This window comes from Echeneis naucrates, chromosome 18 (assembly GCF_900963305.1).
Source record: "Echeneis naucrates chromosome 18, fEcheNa1.1, whole genome shotgun sequence".
Lineage (NCBI taxonomy): Eukaryota > Metazoa > Chordata > Actinopteri > Carangiformes > Echeneidae > Echeneis > Echeneis naucrates.
In genome coordinates, this window is record NC_042528.1 from 578,230 (window position 1) to 598,916 (window position 20,687).

Below are 20,687 nucleotides of genomic sequence, written 5' to 3' on the forward strand. Positions count from 1 at the left end.
GGTTTCTTCTGGTTTTTAAAAGCCAAGATGGCCGCCATCACAGCAGGGTGTCAGGTCGTCAGCGGTTCACTTTTCAGGATGTCAGAAGTTGACAGTGAACTTTTGTTCCAGGACTTCTTAGCCGTAATTATCCTACTTTAATATGAGCCGTTCATATCAAATGCAAATGTTGATGATAACTTATTGCAGATTGCTATCGTCCTCATGAGCGAGACATATTAAAAACCAAAGGTAATTGCCCTTCTGCCCCTTCAGGGCTTCCATATCTCCCCCTGTAAAGGTCTGAGGTGGCGTTTGCATCATCAATCATCAGCATTCCAACACAAAATTAATGAAGTCTAATTAAAGTCGTCTGCCATGTCAGAGCTCCGTCCTTCTGACGCAGTGCATGATGGGAATCTGAGTCCACGGAGGACGTCATGGCGCCGCTGTGAGGCTGAGTGCTCTTCTGACGCTAACATCAACCTACACACTTCACTTTGAATTACTGCCCTGCCAACAGACACACACAGACACACACAGTGATGTGACGCAGGCTTCTTCGGACTGCTGGACTCCAGATTCTTCAAATTCTTCTCGTGTTTCGGCAGCTCAGGGTGCTTTTATTGTGAAAGAGCTTTTGGCTCTATAGATAGTTTTCATCTGTGATGTTTTATTTATACAAATTTTACTTTATCTTTTAATTATAATTATATTTTTTCTCTTAGCTAACATTTGGACTTTTGAAGCCAAACTTCAACTCAGTAATGAGAAAGTAAAAGTAAAAACCATTTCCCGTTTCATCGATCCTGGTGTTTTTGTTGTGAAGTTATTTCTCTGAAAGCAGCAGCTTCACGTTCTGTGACTGACTTCAGCGTTCAGCCTGGTCAACAGTCGTCTTCTGACCTGTGAGCTGTCGGCCTGATGCTGTCCGTCCAGTCTGTGATGGATGAAGATGTCTTACCTTCGAGCTGCACAAAACAATTTAAGCAGTCAGGCTGAAATATTATTTATTTGGTTGCCATGAGCTGGAGGGGGAATAACTGGGGCGTGAACAGCGAATGAATGGCCTCCCCGTCATTATTTCTCAGTTTTTCTTTGAGCTGCTAATCGGGGCCTCCGTCTGTCTAACGGCCACGCTGCTCATCATCCCTATTTAGCTGTGGAAGCACAAACGTCTGATGTGATTCTGAAAATATGGAGATTTAAATAAAAAAAGCTTTCAGAGCTCTAACAGAGAATTATCTTCTCTCACAGGTCAGTGACAGAAGTGGATCAATATGGAAATGTGCACTTTCACATTTTGTTTTTGTGAGTTGGGTTTAATCTGTCTGGACAGTTGGATGGAAACCTGGAGAGGAACAATCCAGGAAAAGATTGTGTTGGCTGTGTAATGAGCTTGTCATCATACCTGCATGTTTACACAACAGCAGACGCACAATAAGTGCAGACCTGTGTCTTTTCAGTCAGATGGAGCCACGTTCATATTTTTCATTTATCAGCCCGAGAGAACGTCAGGCGGAGCTTTATTTAGTCTTCATTTTATTTATTTTATTCCAAAATAGCAGCCGAAAATATGTGACGAGAAGAACGGACATTAAAATGACAACAAAAATAACCACATCTGCAGACACACAGGTGTGTGTGTGTGTGTGTGTGTGTGTGTGTGTGTGAGATATCTCCTCCACTTTGTTGCTTCCTTCTTCTCTCCTGTTTTATTTCCTTCTCCTCCTCCTTTCTGTCCTCCTTTGTACCCCCCCCCCTCCCTCTGCCCCCCCCCCCCCCCCCCCCCCCCCCCTCTCTCTCTCTCTGCCCCCCCCCTCCTCCTCCTCCCCTCCATAAAAAAAAAAATCCCTCCCCTCCTCCCCTCCTGGTCTGGTCTGGTCTGTTCTGGTCTGATCCTCCGCTGGTTTTTACGCGCGGTGCGTAAAGCGGCTCAGTCCGGTCCGGAGCGCAGAGAGCAGACCGGTCCTCCGTCCTCCTGCCGGTCTTCGGGGTCCAGAGGGACCGAATCCGGTCCGGCGGGTCACACATGGGGATTTAAACTCGAACCGCCTTCAGTTTTATCATCGATCCTCCTCTGATGGGACGGACGGCCGCGTGACTCCCGCCGAGCTTCGAGTCCGGTCAGCGGGGGAGATGGAGCTCCGGGAGCCGGATCCGTGAGTCCGGCCGGATCCCGACGGAGGTCAGTGCGCGCGCACACCCACACACACACACACACACGGACACGCACGCGCAGACGTGCACGCACGACACAGCTGCAGGGACGGATACAGGCACGTGCGCGCACCGAGCCGCAGGAGCGAAGTCGTCAACTCGTGCACGGCCGATGATGGCATCTGTGCGCGAGGGGGACGCACGCGCACTCCAGACGACATACCAGCGTCATGATTTTGTGTAGTTCTGCGCGAGCACGGACTTCTGTGACGTCTTCGTCCCGTTAAACTCATTTGTTGTTGATTTTTCTCAGCCGGTCTGATAAAACAGCAGCTGACTTTATTTTGGTTTGTTTCTTTGTTGGACTTCTGAATGTGTGAAGCTGAATCTCTGGATGCTCACACAAAGAAAAGTGAATTTATTTGATGTTGGTCATGATGTATAATGTGTGTTCAGGCTCAGGTCTGGATGATTTTGTCTCCTCCCTGCAGCACATCTCTTCTTGTTGTTGAAGAAATGTTCCCGGTGGATGATTCTTCTCCTCTCCTGTCTTTGATGGGCGTAAAGCAGCACTTAGACAAACAAAAAACACACGTCATGTAAGTGATAAGCCAAGGATGCTGGTTAAATATTAGACTGTCCGTTCTGCCGACTTCTGCTCAGACAGTGTGACTCACAGCCGCATCAGCACTTTTCCCATTTTCATTCCTTTGTTTATCATTTTTAGAATGTCTCCACATCTTCAGCTGATTCTGTCTGACTGCGTTCTCCACAGAAAAGTTCCTCTCTGTTCGGGTTGTTTCTGTCTTTATCTGATCAGGAGTTCTGCTCAGTAATGATGAAACGTCAGAAACATCATCATCATCATACAACAGGAAATATCCTGGATACGATTTCATTGAAGATTTTTTATCTTGTGGGAGAAAAGCTCATTTTGGAGGTTTAATGAAGCGTGCCCCCCCCACAGCTGACAGCTGGTGACCCACTTTGGTCAGATTTTAATATCAACACCGGTCAAACGTTCCCAGAAATGAGAGCCATGACTCGGAGGTTCAGGGCAGCGATCCCCATCCTGATTGTTTCCTGCAGTGAGTTGTGCGTTTCAAATCATCTTTCTGCTGAATCTGTGACATTCTGTCACACGTAGATTTAATCTGCGGTCATCTTCGACATTGTGACCTTCAGTCTTCTCAGAGGGATTAAAAAGAGCCTCTGACCTTTGACCTCTATTCATTCCCATTAAAAACTCATCCTGATCCAACAGTCCCGTTTGAAACTTTCTGGATCTGTTTCTGCTGACACCAGACGTGTCTTAATGTCCATAGATAATCTGCCCCCCCACCTCGGTTCCTTTACAGAACCTTTATGGGGTTCTGGTATCGTGGTGGCAGTTTATGTAAAAAAAAAAAAAAAAACAGGTCAAGAGGTGAAAGCATCTCTCAGACTGAGCCGAGAGCTCCGTTCAGGATTTCTATTTACACGCTGAGGCAGGATCGAAAAAACCTGAAGGACTCCCGCTGCGCCAGAGCGTCGTCGCCAGTCACCGTTTAATGGCCCCCCGCTGTGGAATGTGTGTCTGTGTGTGTGTTGTCTAATACTCACACAAACACACACAGCAGCACAGACGGAGAAAAAACAAACCTTCCTTTCCCTCTCTGGACCAATCAGTGTTCAGATGTCAGCAATTAAAGTCCCAGTGTGCAGTTTTATCTCCAAACACACACACACAGTTTCATGTTATATGTTTGTTAAATCCGAAGGCAGAGAAGCAGGCAGATGCTCCTCGAGGAGAGGAGAGAAGGGAACCAGAGTTTTATTTGTGGTATAACTCTGTGTCCAAATTAAAAACATTCAAAAAGCTGCTTCGTTGTTCTCACATATTCATGATATTCATCGTGTCTGACCCCACACAGCTGTTGTCAAGGCGCCAACATTTGTTGCTATGGTGCTGATGTGAGAAGTCCAGATAGGAAAGGAAGGAGACGAGAGGGAGGAAAGAAGATGTAGGAAACATATAGGCGGGATGGAAAGGAAGAAGGAGCTAGGAAAGGAAAGGACCAGGAGCACAGACGAGGTGGTAGGAAAGGAAATGAGACTCCATCAACACAAAATATTGATGCAGATATTAATAATTCAAATGAAAACAGATCAACTGATTGAATGACTGACAGCAGAGCTTCTGTCCGTCTGACTGTCTGCTGTCCTGATCTCATCAACATCACACTCTTATTTTGAAAGGTTTCTATTGAGCTAGTACTTTTCCTGTGGGGATGTTTTGTGTCCTCAGACGGTGCAGCTGTGTGTGTGTGTGCGTGCCCACTCTGTTTTAGGACATGTGGCCGTTCCTTGAATCTTTTCAAAAAGAAATATAGTTTAGGAAAGAGGGAAGTTGTTCTGTGAAGGTCAGAACTTTTGGGACTTTGTGGACAAAAGTGACAACAGGAAAAGACTTGGATCCTGAGAGTTCTTCTCAGGAGTGAGAAGAACTCATCAAACGAAAGGACTTGAATTAAACTTCCTGTGTTGTGTAACGGTTTTACATAATGTTGTGCGTTCCATGCTTCATGCAGAACATTTCATTCCCACCATGATGGACAGTCGGCCTCGCTGTCTGTAGTTGATGCTGCCGTTTGACGTCGGCGGTTTAATTAAGAGGGCAGCCGTCATGGCGGCTCGTTATCAGAGAGAGTGAGCGTGTGTTTGTGTCTCTGGACACACTAAGAACACAACGCCGTGTCACCTGCAGCTGCGTTGAATGTGGAGGAAATGCCAACGAAGAAAGTGTTCAGCTTTCGTGTTGTTCCTTCGACGTTCCTCCTGTTTCTGGACCACAGTGTGCCATCTGTGTATCGGGAATGAAAAAAGGAATCCCGTCGTGGGGCTCTTCGGACCGTTCAGCCATAAATTACCATGTTGAGCCGCCTCATCAGGACACACACACACTCCTGTCCTGTTGCCACATGGCCACGGGCCTCGCTTCAGTGTTTAATAATCCAAATCTATTGACTCATTATGGAGCCAGAAGACAGAGCAAACAGACGCACACAAACAGACACACAAAAACGCACTCATCGTTATTTTTTCTTGCTAAATCAGCATTTATGTGTGCGTGGAAACACAACATGGATGTTTCTCCAACACACACAGTGTGAGCTGAAGGTTCAGTGAGCTCCCTCTGACACCACAGAGTTTGTGCGTTGGCCACACAGACACAATGAAAGTGTGTCCGCAGCAGAACGGACACTTCAGGAATAAATCAGTGACGGAGTCGCTGCGGTGCAACAAGCTGCAGATTCATCAGCTGCTCAGTTTGAATTTTGACCTCCTCAGCCGGCAGCAGAAACATTAATGACAGAATGAAGCTTCCTTCCTTCCTTCCTTCCTTCCCTCCTTCAGATCCTCCCTCTGTTCCTCCTACGCCTCCTGCTCTTGCTGCTGCTTCTTTCTTATTGATTTTTTTTTTCTTTTCTTGTTTTTTTTTTTTTCAGATGTTGCTTTTTCGTTCTCTTTGCGGTTTAATTTGTTAGATTTTCCCCTCTGGGCTGCTTTTTTTAAAATAAAGGTTTGAAGTTCAGCATTAGCAGCAGAGAAACATTAACATTTCATACAATTCTGAGCAAAACGTAAAGACGACGAGAGAGAAATCAAATTTAGTTCTTCTGAGAATCTCATCAGAAGCCAGCTGCAGAAATTTCATTTGTTTGAGGCGGAAACGAAGACGAGGTCCACATGCGACCTTCAGCTGCGTGTCGGTCTTTTTCATGCTCATTCACTAGAAATAAAGTTTAGTTGGAGCCTGTTAGTGAGCGAGGCAGTCCAAAGAGCCACACTTTATACTCTGATACTCTAATTTTAGATTTTAAACGAGCCGGAGGATCAACATTTTGTGAAAATTGGCTCTGATGTAGTGATGTTTTGGCCCCGCCCCTCAGCCACCTGATGGGTGGAGTCTATTCAGCTCACCTGGTCCAGCTGCCTGCGGAGGTGAAACTGAGGCAACGCTTTTATTCAAACTGTGTTTCAGCCATCATAATGTTCACGGATGGCGCTCAGTGTTTGGTCTCCACCTGCTCCTGTGTGAAGTGTGTTCCGATCTGTGGTGGTTTTATTGTGAAAGAGGAGGAAGAAGGAAAAGTAGAATCCCATCTAAGAGCCTGTCTGTGTGGAGCTGCGGAGCCCAACGCTTTGACTGACAGGACGATGTGTTGGTGAATGTCACGGTGGCTCATGGAGCTCCGGAGGCCGAACTTAAATATTTCATCTGTGTTATTCTCTCTCTTCTCAGATTTCTCTTAATAATTAAAGCGTTGAAGGTGAGCGAGCTGCTTTCAGGAGAGATTTTTTTTTATTCTGTTTGACGCGGTTCGATGACGTCAGGACAGTTTTTATATTTTTCAGTGAAGTTTGAGGTCGGAGGTCAGTTTTTCCTTTCCATGTGTTCTCTACAGAACCAAGAACCAAGGTCTCATCAGTTATTCAGGCGCTTGGCGTGCTGCATTCAGGGACCGTGCTCCCCAGGCTGATTAAATTTACAGCAGCGGTCCCAGATGCACTTTGCTTCTCATGTACCCGCAGTCAGAAAAGATTTACCAGCATTTACTCCAAAGGTGGTGGAGCAGGAGTCGACAGCTTCTGTGTCGCTTCACCCCGAGACAGATTAAGTGAGCTCAGGGGTCAAAGGTCGTCCACTTCCTCCAGCCGATGGACTGAGGAGGAAATTCAGTTTTTTGATGTTTTCTGTTTCTCTGAGTCAACGAGGCAAAAACAGAAATAACATTTCTTTCCATTTCTGATGAGACCAGAAAATTTGATGTTCATGTCGGAAAATAGATTTAATTGATTCTTCTTTTTTTGGGGGGGATTCGATGACATAAGACAAAATTAAATCGGAGGGAGGCTGCTCAGCTGCGGATTGGTCTTTTCCTCATCAGGTTCAGACAGAGCAGCTCGACACGCTGTAAAGGAAAACCACCCTGACCCCCCCCTTTCATTTTCCGCTCCACAGTTGAAGTAAATGGCCTTTCCCGCCGCAGCGCCGCAGGCCGTTGGTTGACTGAGCTGTTGTCGCCGCTGTCTGACTCCATTCTCTTCGCTCTACTTCCTGTTCAGGTCGGCCCTTTAACAATCCTGCAGCTCTTTATTTTTAAAGACAAAAGTGAAAATAATTATGGTGCAACAATCAGAAGTAATTGTTGCACCGTGATAATCAGCGGTGTCCGTGTCCATCAGAATGAGTCACTGACTTTCTGCTGTAGATCAGTCTGATCCGGAGCAACACGCTAACATCTTCAATCAGCCCAGTCTGAGTCAACGAGGCAGCTAATTAGAAAACCATTACTCTCTCTAATTAGGAGCTGACTCAGACAGTTAATCGGCTGTCAATTCAAATGGCGTTCATGTCTCTGCAGTCGAGCTGCTGATCGTCACCTTTAATCCTCGACAACACTCAAACTGTCAAACAAATATTTATTTGTTTCCTCGCAGTAATCTGCAGAATGGAGCTAAAAGTCACAAAAGAGTTCATATTATTATTGAAGGTAGAGAAAACTGTGGTGGGGGTGTGAAGGGGGGACGAAGTGTTTTATTTGTGTTTGGAACATTTTGTGATCACAAACAGGAACTACAGGACTTCGCTGCTGTTCTTTGGGTGCGTTCTTGTAAAGTCCTTGGTTAGTTTGTGCAGCCTGGAGGGGGGCAGAGCTACTGCCTGGTACTCACAGACCATCCAGACACACACACATTGTGTTTCCTGTTGAGTCTGAGATGATGAACAGAGTTTGTGGACCTCCAGATGAATTCACCGGATCATCATCTCAAACTCGTTGAACAAAAGTAATTGAAGAAAAATGAATCAGAGCTGATTATTTTTGCGTAGCGACGAGATAAAAAGCATCATTAGTGGAGCAGAGGCGGGTTTTTAAACAGGAGGGACAAATCCTGGTGTGCTCGTTCCAAAAACACGTTCCAGATTATCTGGTGTTCTCTCTTCTCCAGGTGGAAGACGTCTGACCTGATGAAGGAAAACACGCTGAGAACCTGATTTCGAGTCGGAGGAGCAGAAGCCACATCTGTCCGTCTCCCCCCAGGCTGTGACAGAGGACAGTGTGTGTGTCTTTAAAATGTCGCCGCCGGCTCAACACCTCTGATTTGACATGGAGGCCGTCAGTGCAGCCAACGACACACAGGACCAGCTCCACCTCCTGCCCTCCCCCGGCGACCTCGCCTACCCCGACTACCACCCCAACGCCGGCGCCGCCCCCCCAGTACTGCCCACGCTGGTGTTTGAGGGGGTGAACTTCCTGGAGGACCCCATCAGGCTGCTGAGTGTGCAGGTATTCACTGTCGCACAACAATTTCACAATAAAAGCCTTTTTAAGCCGAATGGAGCTGACTGTGCCGGTCAGTCCGTCCACATTACCCATAAGCCTCGTCACCATCAGACAGACGTTTCCAGCTGCTGCTGTTTGTGTGTCTGCAGGTGGTGTTGATCTTGGCCTACAGCACCATCATCGTTCTGGGGGTTCTGGGTAATTCTCTGGTCATCTACGTCATCTACCGCTTCAAGACGCTTCGCACTGTCACCAACTTCTTCATCGCTAACCTCGCTGTCGGTGTGTACACACACACTTGCCTGTTTGTTTGTCTGTTTCTATCTGCCTCTGTGTGTTTGTGCGTTGCCTCTGGAGGTCGTTGCTGATCATGACTCAAACATCTGTCAGCTGTTATCTGCTGATGTGTGATGTGATGTGTGTGTTTGTTGCTGCATGTGGGAGACACAGACAAGTTTGTGCGTCTGACATTCACACGTCTGTGACCGCACAATGTGCCTGTGCGGTTGTACAAACAGACTCTGAAGCATCAGCTCCCCGAGGCGTTTTGTTGTGTGTCCACGCTCACATCATTAACCCCTTCCTGTCAGCATTTTACAACTCAATTCATCCTCCAGAATACACAACAACAGAACAACAAAACAAACAAAAAACTAAAACATGACGCTGACCCGCTCTGATCATCTTCACCCAAACCAACATGGAGTCATCACAAACCTGGAAGCCTGGTTGATCAGTAAATCCTCCTCCACTGCTGGACGTTTGAAGTTTGAACTCCTTTTTGTAAATTTGATCTGAGCGACATGTCAGAAAACGGTCCACATGGTGAGAAGATGAAATGAGATGATCGTATCTGATTGATCCGCTAACGAGCCGGAGAACATCTCAAGCTGACATTTCACCAACCAAACTAACAGCTTGGACCTCAGTCCTATTTATCTCTAACTGACGTGACACACGATGGTCACACTGCTGACTTTGCTTCAGAAGCTGTAGGTGTTGAAAACAACGGCTTGATTAAAAGTACAAGAGTGAGTTCAGTTCAATTAAAACACGCAGCACACTGCAATAATAATAATTAAATAAACCACCTTATAATAAATGCTTGAATTAACATGTAGCAACTAAAATGAATAGAGAAAATATGAAAAGGCTCTGCAGCATATGAGTTCATAGATAAAACACAAACGGGGAGAAGTAATGGGCTGTGAAGGGGGGGGGGGGGCACATTTTATACTTTGCACACTTCAGAGAAAACAATCTGGAACAAAAGCATAACGAGGAATGAAGAGGAAGGTTTCAGCACCGCGGAGAGCTCAGAGAGACTTCAGCACCATGGACAGCGACAGGGCCTGATTCTGGTCTGGTCCTGGTCCGGTGTTCCAGACTCATCCAGGATTTGACCTTTGACCTTCCTGCCGTCACTCCGTCCATGAGGAATTTCACATTTAAATTTACCCACCGCCCTCCCGTCTCCTGTGTGTGTGTGTGTGTGTGTGTGTGTGTGTGTGTGTGTGTGTGTGCGTGCGTGCGTGCGTGCGTGTGTGTGTGTCTGTGTGTGTGTGTGTGTGTGTGTGTGTGTGTGTGTGTGTGTCTGTGTGTGTGTCTGTGTGTGTGTGTGTGTGTGTGTGTGTGTGCGTGTGTGTGTGCCACACACTGACATCTTTGTGAGGCCCGACGTGTTGGTTATAAAGAAAAAAAAGTGGATGCAGTATGATCATAACTGCTGGCTGTCATTAATAAATACACACACACAGACACACACAGATTATCTGCGTTATGGAAACAACCTTATTAACTTTTGACTTTTAAAGTTTTAGTTGTTAAATCCAGAGAGCCGAGTGACATTAATCGTGTGTGTGTGTGTGTGTGTGTATTTATTAATGACAGCCAGCAGTTTTGTTTATTAGAAACACTGTGTGTGTTTTCAGAGTCAGACTGAGCTGATTTTTCACAAACAGACTTCATGAACCTGAATAATCTTCGAATCACTTCATTTATTTTCAGCTCTGAAAAACAAACTCATCTCAGCGCCCCCCCCTTTAGACTCTGGTTTGTTCCCTCTCTCTCTCCCTCTCGTTCGCCCTGAGGTGTGACAGGAAGCAGCAGGGATCAGATTGGGTTCAGTGAGGCTCCTGGTTTTATCTCACACAGCGTCCTTATCACAGATTTACTGCAGAGAGAGCGTCGGGGCTCCGATCACAGCAGGACTTCTGGACTTGTGTCGGACCTTTGCTTTGGGGCCTCTGAGCTGGTTTCAGCAGGACCGAGTGGATCTGATTGTACTGATGCTGCAGCTGTGTTTTCCCTCCTTACAATCACACACGCCAACACAACAGCAACACACCACGTCTCTTTTTCTGGGTAGAGATAGGGAAACACTTAAAGCAGCGACTCTACAAGTGAGATTGATGATAAGAGTTTAGAGTTTGTGCGTCTGTGTGTGTGTTTGTTTAATGGAAATCGATGTACTGCTGATGAAAAGCTCTTCTCGCTCTTTCTGCAGCCTCAGCAGTTTGTCTCAGCTCGTTGTGGGTTTGTTGTTGATTTGGAGTGTCTCCTCTGGTCTGCAGCCGACCTCCTGGTCAACACGCTGTGTCTCCCCTTCACCCTCGTCTACACGCTGCAGGGAGAGTGGAAGTTCGGCAGCGTGCTGTGTTTCCTGCTGCCCTTCGCTCAGGGCCTCGCCGTGCACGTCTCCACGGTGACGCTCAACGTCATCGCCCTGGACCGCCACAGGTGGGTGGAGGTCACTGTCCCGTTTTCTGACTGCTGCTGTGATGACACAGCTTTTCACGTGTTTGGCTTTGGATGAAAATGTTTGAAGTCTCTGAGGCACTGAGAGTTAGTTTCAGCATTTTAATGAAGTTTTCACAAAGTGCAGATCGTTAAAGGTTTCTATGAGATGTTGGTCCAGTTCCTCCAATCTGTTCATTATTCCCTCACCTGTCCAGAACCTGCTGCAAAGCTGCTGTCAGCGGTTGGAATGGATTTCATTTGGCAGCTGCCAAAACCGTATGCAGTCAGAACTTAAGTCTCCCATCAGTCACTTTCTAAATTTAGATGGAATTTCAGTTTTGTGTGTGAATTGCTCATCAGTTGGCGTTAAGAGAACCAACTTCATCTCAACATAATGAAGTTAATCATGACACAGCAGAATCAAACTAAGTCGTGTTTTAAAGCGGCTTCACTTTGGCCACAGCAAACACTTTTCTGCATCAGCAGAGAGTGAAAGAGCTAAAGAGCCGCTCTGCTTTGATCCGATCTGCACAACAACCAACAGACGGCTGCCGGAAGACCACAGAGACCCACTTGGCTCATGTCGGAGCCAGCAAATCCAGACGGCATGGAGCTGCCGACTTTAACGCTCACTGGAGGCCACAACAAGAGAGCAGAGAACCGGCGTAATGAGTTCAGTCTTTCTACGTGCTGAATCAGGCAGAGTCAGCCAGTTTCTCTTTTGTTTTGGTGTGTGTCCTCCTCCGGTTTGTCAGCTGGTTTCTCTCTGGTCCGGCTGTTGTGCTCCTTTGAGTCGCTTTGTGTGATCGCTGCTCTCAGAGCAGAACGTCAGAAAGCTGTGGAGCTGCCGCCCAGATGAGCCTCAGTGAGCCGTGACAGGGTCAGCCCCGCCCCCAGGATTCACACTGCGTTCTGTGTTTTGTTGTGTGTTGTTGTCGTTGCAGGTGTATTGTGTACCACCTGGAGACCCGGATGCGGAAGGACGTGTGTTTCGGGGTGATTGCGTTGACCTGGGTGCTGAGCGCCGTCCTGGCGAGCCCGCTGGCCATCTTCAGAGAGTACGGCTCCTTCAGCCTGGAGCCCGGACACACAATCCAGGTGCACACACAGACACACACACTTGTGACATCATGTGACGCGTTGCTTCCCTCCCTTTTCCTCCTCATTTCCATCCGTCCTCTTTTTCTTTATTTATTGGCTGTTTACTTCACTGAACCTTTTCAGAAAGCGACTGTTGGTGTCGAGCTACAATGAATTTCATTCTGTGACCTGAGAGTCCTGTGATGTCTCCTCCATCCTTACATCATATCTACTTTCCCGCCTTCCTTCTCTCTTCCTGCTGGTTAATATTTCCCTCCTTTATTGTCTGTTATAGTTCCCTGATCTGAAGGAATTTTATTTTCTGGTGAGAGGAATGTGGCTCTTTGCAGGTCTGCACGGAGAAGTGGCCCGGGAAAAGCACGGACGGCACCATCTACAGCATCTCCATGCTGATCCTGCAGTACTTCCTGCCGCTGTCCATCATCTCCTTCGCCTACGCCCGCATCTGGTCCAAACTGCGCGGCCACGTCGGCCCGGCGGAGAGCAGCGGCAACAGCAGCGCCGGCTCCGAGCGCCACCGCCGGCGTCAGAAGACCACCAAGATGCTGGTGACCATGGTGGTGGTGTTCGCCGTGAGCTGGCTGCCCTTCCACGCCTTCCAGCTGGCCACCGACATCGACAGCACGGTGCTGGACATGCGTGACTTCCACCTGCTCTACACCGTGTTCCACGTCATCGCCATGTGCTCCACCTTCGCCAACCCCCTGCTGTACGGCTGGATGAACCGCAACTACCGCGCCGCCTTCCTCGCCGTCTTCAAGTGTCGCAGGGGAGGGGACAGGGGGAGGGGCGGCCGGCTGGACAGCATTCACCCTGTGGGGGGGGGAGGAGGAGGGAGGGCAAAGAAGATCGTGCTTGAAACCCAGGATGTGCTGTCGACCCGCCTGAACGCCACGGACGTGTGAGAGCCTGAGGGGGGGGCACCAAGAGGACGATGGAGGAGAGAGAGGGGGGAGGCGACAATGGATGACGGCGATTAAAGAGCGCTGAATGGAGGAGAAGGTGTCGATGAGCCGGATTAGAAGAGAATCAGAGCAGCTGAATGACGAGTTCTCTGCAGTCGAACCGCCATCGCTGTCAGGACGTGACATCACAGACAAAAAAAAACCAAAAAACGGTGCGATAGACTCGGACTGTGATCTGGGCCACAGGGCATTTAATCCAGGCTTTACAAGGACTCGGACAAAACTGAAAGCCTATGAAGAAAAAAATCCAAGCGGAGCAGGACGAAGATGCATGATGCCAGATTTGTGGATCTCACAGTGCATAATGAAAATGTGTGTTTAATGTGGATTATTCTCGGCAGGAAGCCGGATGTGGGAGTGTGAATTAAAACCAAAAGACGATGAGACTTCTGATTAAAAAGGGGGAAGAAAGATTCAGACCTAAAGAAGCTGCTTTTTATTTCAGAGACAAAAGGAATGAGAGGAGGGAAGCAGCGATGAGCGGATCAGTGAGAGGCAGGAAAAGAGTGAAATGTGGAATAATGAGGCAAAAAAGGACGTCGGATTCAGCTTCACTCTGAATCGTTTGATTTTTTTATTTATTTTTTTGTTATTTCTGGCAGTTTGGGTTGTTTTTTTTTTTATCTGTCTTGGCGGCTCACAGCCAGAACAAAATGAAATTTGCAGTTGAGATTTCAAAGCCTTCGCTGACTGAGGATGGTATTTTTATTTATTAATCTGGTGTTTGGCCACAGCAGCACTCATCACAGGAGAAATCCTAAAAATCCGATTTGATCGTTTCAAATTGTTTCCCAAAGTCAGTATCATCATTTATGACCAAAGAATCAAACAAAAGTTCATTTCTCATCTGGTAGAAATGAAACGCTCATCAGAGCCACATTCAGGCTTTCCTGCTTTTTCGTCTCTTTGTGTTTTCCATCTTGCTCGAAATGTCTGATTGACTTTATTCTGTCAGCACAAAGCCGCTGCTGGCTGAGAAGGTGATTTATCTCCAACTTTATTTCCCGGCCTTCATGTTTGCTGCCGACCTTCAGCAGCTGGAGAAGAGGTGAAGGGTTCAGGGTAGAAACGTGACCAGGAACCAAATGCATTTCTTTTCACGCTCGTATCCAAACACATTTATTCAATTTGCCTCCAGTTACATGCCACAGAGGTCAAAGGTCGCTCACATTAGCGGTTCCTCAGTGATGTTACTTCTAGAAACGCCCCACCTTCAGGTGTCGCTGCTGCCAAACTGGTCACCTCCAGGTTTTCTTTTTCACATGTATGAAGAATCCGCCGTCAGTGAATGACATTTTCATTTAGCCAATTAAATCCATCGCTCAAAGTCTTTGTGTTCACGTCTCTGAAGTTTCATCAGCAGATTGTAATTAGAGCCGTGCTTCATTCTGGCAGCCGCTGCGTTAACTTATTAACTTATTAATTGTGTGTAAACACAAACGGCTGAATAACAAACAAATGAGAGCGGGAAATAAACGCCCCTCCGCTTTGGGGGACTCTCTGGTGTCGTCTCCTCTTCGGTCCCTCCGAACCCGTCCAGCCGTTTATCTCCGTCTGTCCGTCCGTCTCTCTCTTCCTGCTAATGCATGCGTAAAAATAAATAAGTATAAATGTTTCTGTCTCTTTAAACACAAACATAAGATAGTGAGAACTGCCTGCTTTTATTTTGGAGTCATTCCAGAGAAGCTGAAGAGTTTTTGTCGCCGGAACGGCCATTTTTAAATGAAACCATAATGTGCTTTATTTGAATGACAGCAAAATCAACGTCGGATGTTTTTACAGTTGAGTTTTGAAGAGAATTTCACTGCTACTCTCCTTCCCAAAGGGCTGACACGGCCTCTACCTTTAATGTGCAAAGATTCACAAGATTAGCAACAAGTAACGATGAAGGAGAGAACAAAAACAGCTCTTTTGGAGCGTGGTGAGGAAAATATCATTCTGCTGGAGCACCTTACAGCTTTGATGGACAGAAAACTCCAGGTGTCTTCCACCTGAAGTGAAGTGAAGTGACATCCGAGTTAGTTGCAGTTCATCTAACCGGCTGCGTTTCATCCTCAGCTCTTTAGAGCTAGCTCAGCTAGCTCACGTGCTAACAAGCTTTGTGTATATTAGCAGAAAAACAAACCTGATTAGATTTCAAACAAAACTTAATGAATGTGCTAAAGTTTTAATTTATTTTTTTTAATCTAACATGAATTTGCCACTCAGGCTGCAGCTCTCTGGGAAAAACTTAAAGCAAACAAAAAGGCGCCAACAATCGTAAGAACTTCACCTTCACGTGTTTGTGGCGCGTTCTCGTCTATCTGCGGGAAACAACCATCCCGCGGGGTTTGTGCGACAGGCCTTATTAAACATGAATGTAAACTGCTCTGTAACTTGGCTGTAATGTTCTGCTTTGTGTAACTTTGTGTAAATATTGGCTGTAACCAAGCACAAACTGTTGGCCTCCAACAACTGACGCACTGTTCAAGCACAAACTCGCCTCCTGGCTCTTCTTTACTGTGTGTCTGCTGAAGGGGGTCCCCATAAATGTGGTAACACCAGGATCTGTGTGCCGGTTACCATGGCGACCATCACGGCTCGATCAGCTGATCTGCTGCGGTAAAAACTACAGATCGTTTTAAAATGATGAAGGTCTGTATGAGTTGTTGTAGCTCCGTCTTCTTCAACGTGAAACTAATTTCTGATTTTCTTTCTCTGAAATTCGCAGATCATCCTGAAAGTTTCACAGAATCAGTCCAGTAAGTACAAAACTCCCTGCCTGACATTTTATTACATCTGAAGATTAATTTTGGAGAGTTTACATCGACACTTCTGGACGTCCATAATTCAGACGGTTAATGAAAAAATTGATTTGGGAAGCAGCTCACTCAAAGTGCTTCTCCCTTCAGCACCGTTATCTCTCCTCGTCTGGTCATTCTGAAAAAGCTGAAGCTGCAAAATTCCGACAGTTTAAATGATGAAGCTGCACACACAGCTTGTGTGTTAAGAGCGACAACATCCAGACACACAAAGGTCACTGACAGACTGCCCAAAGCTAATAGATGAAAGTAAAGTTGTGATGAACTTCCCGTTTCTCACACTGAGTTGAAAACCTGACGGTGGCTGTGGTGGAAAAAAATGTCCTCTGTAATTGAAATTTTGTCATCCACGCTCTAAATTCCAATCCAACGTGTTTCAGAGCGGCTGTGATCGTTACGTCAGGTTATTGACGGCGAATCGGACGACTGCAGCTGATGGGATAATGCTCGGTGTGCGACAAATCGATGACTAATTCCACTCTGGCTGCAGCGGAGGAGCAAAGAGAAGGGGCATTTCCCCATAGACTTCAATGCAATTTGACTTCTTTCATGGACAGTAGAGTCATCAGTAGACGGTTCTGGGCCTGAAGCCTGAATGTGACAGCAGACGATTGATTTGAGCCGTTTGGACGTCTCTTTAAAGGTCTGAGCTGTTTTCATTCTCACGGTGAAGTCAGACGCTTCATCTGACTGACAGGAAACCCAACAAACGGACACGCTGACCAGAACAGGACGAAGACAGGAGGTAAGACACTCCAAAACAAAGTGACCAAACTGTCCGAGGTGGACTGTCAGCTGATTTATTATGAGTCTGCAGGCCCGTTATCAGAGAGCAGCAGAACGAGGTGACTGATATTAAAACTCTTCTCTGAGCTTCACGCAGATCTGAGACCAGCTTCATGCTGCCGTTATCTTTTTTTACTATTAATCCACATTTTATTATTACAGGAAATACGTTTAAGACATTTTATGTAAATGTAAAATATAATGTGATTAATGAAGAAAATTAAAATGCTGTAAATATAAGATCAATGAAAAATAAGGACTCTTCTTCAGAGCCAATCAAAGCCATCGAGCTGCTCCGCTGGTTAGATTCTAACCAGCGATAGATTTTCCATATTTCAGATCTCTGTCTGGATCTTCTGAAGTTTAAGGAGCAGCTGTAGCACATCTCATCAGGACTTCCTCCTGGATCTGATGTGTGGAAGTGAATTCTGTATATTAAATATAGTTTGAATGAGAAAACAGATGAGCTGGAGTTCACTAAAGGTCAACAGTTTAAATCTAAAACCACTGAAGCTGAAATCAGCTGAGAATTAAAATAAATAGATCAGAAACGTTATGATGATTTTCAGAGCGAGAAAACCAGCCAGCCATCAGTCTCTGCTGACCTCTCCTTTCCTTCTCTCCTTTCCTCTCCTCCTCTCCTCCTCTCCTTTCCTTCTTTCCTCCTCTCCTTCTCTCCTCTCCTCTCCTCCTCCCCTCCTCCTCCTCCTCTCCTTTCCTTCTCTCCTTTCCTCCTCTCCTCCTCTCCTCCTCCTCTCCTCCTCTCCTTTCCTTCTTTCCTCCTCTCCTTCTCTCCTCCTCCTCCTCCTCCCCTCCTCCTCCTCCTCTCCTTTCCTTCTTTCCTCCTCTCCTTCTCTCCTCCTCTCCTCCTCCTCTCCTCCTCTCCTTTCCTTCTTTCCTCCTCTCCTTCTCTCCTCTCCTCTCTTCCTCCCCTCCTCCTCCTCCTCTCCTTTCCTTCTCTCCTTTCCTCCTCTCCTCCTCTCCTTTCCTTCTTTCCTCCTCCCCTCCTCCTCTCCTTTCCTTCTCTCCTTTCCTCCTCTCCTCCTCTCCTCCTCCTCTCCTCCTCTCCTTTCCTTCTTTCCCTCCCCTCCTCCTCTCCTTTCCTTCTCTCCTCCTTCTCTCCTTTCCTTCTTCTCTCCTCTCCTTTCCTTCTTTCCTCCCCTCCTCCTCTCCTTTCCTTCTTTCCTCCTCTCCTTTCCTTCTTCTCTCCTCTCCTTTCCTTCTTTCCTCCCCTCCTCCTCTCCTTTCCTTCTTTCCTCCTCTCCTTTCCTTCTTCTCTCCTCTCCTTCTCTCCTCCTCTCTCTTCCTTTCCTCAGCTCTTCTCTTCTATCATAATTAACTTTTTTGGACTTTTTAATGAAACTAAACATTTATAGCTAAATAATTTACATCTGTACAGGGATGTGACATTGAGCTGCAAGTTACTATGGCAACAACTTTCTCTCATCATCCCACTCGAATGTTGAGGTGTGTGTGTGTGTTATCAGAAATGTGATCAGGCCGTTTTCAATGTAAATTGCAGATTTAACCCTGAATCCACATGGTTGGAGGTGGACAGGTGGAGGAGTCACGTTCCCGGTGAAGGTCCCTGATTGTGTCACCCTGCAACAACCGCACAAAGCTGTTGAATCAACACAACACAGGATCTGGAACCCAAAAGGTTAGGCCCTCGTGTTTTGTTTCCCTCAGAGTTTTTGGCCCCTCCTCAGTCAGCCACAACTGAAGAGTGACGTTGACTGATGACAGTTTAATCTTTGTTAGATTGATGGAAAACTGAGCAGGAAGTACAGGGTGACCTGGTGCATTCTGGGAAACGGGTGAAAGGAGTCCGGTCGATGTCTGTCGAACAGAAAAGGGCGATGACCTCCACGTTGGTTTCCAGCTTTTTAAAGCCTAAATTGATTTTCAATCTGTGAATTCATTTCCTGAATTTGACAGCTTGTCAGCCGTGAGCTCGCCGTGTTATTGAGCTCCTGTCAGCGATGGCGGTGGGCGGAGTCACGGGGAGATCAGGGACAGATAAGGTTTTGGCCTTTGGCCTTTGAACACGAGGCAGATGAACAGAGTTGTATCCATCCCTCCTCTGATCATTCCTTGTTCTCTCTTTTTTTATTTGTTGCGTCTGAGTTGAAAAGTTCACCCTCAGTGAGCGAGCTGGAGTTTAAAGTCAGAATAAACTCGTCTCTCTGGAGACGACGCTCGGAGCGCAGCCTCGTAATCAGTGTTAGAACATTAATTCGTTCAAATTTCACATTTGTTCATGAAGCAGCTGCTCTGCTTATCTCATGTCAACAGCAAAATGATGGATTGTTTTCTTTAGAGGCTAATTATTTTCAGAGAAGTCAAAGTGCTGTTTCACTTTCAAACACCAAAATAATGATCGTTCCATAATGTCTCCTGCTATTCTGAAAACCTGAACGGTTCAAATGGAGGCAGCTGTTATAATGATGAGTCCCAGGAGGGAATAGTTTCCTCTTTTAAAAATCAGAAGTGGATCTTTAGAAAAAGGAAAAGAGTTAAAACCCTCAGCCTCACACATTCTGACATTTCCAACCCTGAAATGAATGAGGTCAAACTTCTGTTTCACTGGTTTTTATTTGTTGTGGCCAAACTGCTCTTCATCTCTGAGAAGGTTTATCCTGAAAGCAGCAGACTTCACAGAGTGGAGTTCATTCCCTTCCAGGTTTCTCTGCACACTTTTTTTTCTGTGGAAACACAACCAGCTCCCAATAAGTCCATTAACATTCAGAAGACTTTAATTGGGATAATGAATCCAAAGTGGACGTTCCAGGTCGTCATTATCAGTGCTGCTGGATAATTTCTCATTAAATATGCATGCTGACCTTCTTCGTTGTGCTGCTGTGGCATTCCAATTTCCCCGATGGGAATCAATAAGGTCTTCTATCTAATTACCTCCCAGCTGAGGGAACAATCTTCACGAGCTCCACGTGAAGTTGAGTTTACAATTTGTGAATAAATCTCCAAACGCTGAACATCATCATCTTCTTTTTGGACCATGATGGAGCGATTTAACGCCAAACAAAGACGCCACGTTTGCTTTTGAGGCCACTCGTCCTCTTCAGCTCCAGACGGAAACTTTGTTCTGGCAGAAATGAGTTCGAAGTTTGGACCAAAAACATTCCTCGCACGATTTAACACGACATGAAAATTCAGGCCAACGCTCGACTCCTCAAGAAGCGTCAGATCAGTTTAACCTTCGGAGTCAACGGTCAGCTGAGCAGGTGGAGGAAGGTGGAGGCCCCACAACAGCAACACGCACAACCACACAAATATTTGCTAACAGTGATGAAAAATTCAGTCCTTGTCGTACACAGTGAGGCAGGAAGCTGCTGTCTCTTTCCTGGTAGCTTCACATGAATTATTAACGACGCATTTTCATTCTTTCCTCCTCATTTAGCATGTTAGCTCCACACAGACACACACTTGCTTACAGCCAGAGTTCGTGCAAAACATTTTAAAGCAGCTTTCGTGCAGCGCTGAGCTTCATTAATCCGGACAGAAGCTGGTTGTCTCTCCACCGGGAGCTCACACCTGCTCCTCAGCTGGTTTTCAGGTGTGGCGTCCATTAAAGGATAAAACTGATGGACTCTGTTTGGTTCCACCTCCCTCATGTGTCTCTCTCCTCCAACACCTCTGTTTCCTTCTCGGGACATAAATCTTTAAAAAACAACTCAAATATTAAGTTTCATTAGAAAAAGCCTCAGGACCAGAAATGTTTGTTTTTCAGCTGGGGATGAATCCACGTCCAACACTGTATGTGTGTTCAAGACTTTAAAAGCAAAACAGGACAAATAAAACACGAAAGC

At 46.4% G+C, this 20,687-nt stretch overlaps 1 protein-coding gene across 1 annotated transcript; it reads left to right on the top strand.

Annotated features, from left to right (window-relative positions):
• Positions 1–8,291: 8,291 nt before the first annotated feature.
• npy2rl (neuropeptide Y receptor Y2, like) lies at positions 8,292–13,213 on the top strand. Its single transcript, XM_029526678.1, has 5 exons — positions 8,292–8,471; positions 8,618–8,750; positions 11,042–11,207; positions 12,152–12,305; positions 12,638–13,213. The coding sequence occupies exons 1-5, from the start codon at positions 8,292–8,294 to the stop codon at positions 13,211–13,213; spliced, it is 1,209 nt and encodes a 402-aa protein (XP_029382538.1).
• The last annotated feature ends 7,474 nt before the right edge of the window (positions 13,214–20,687 follow it).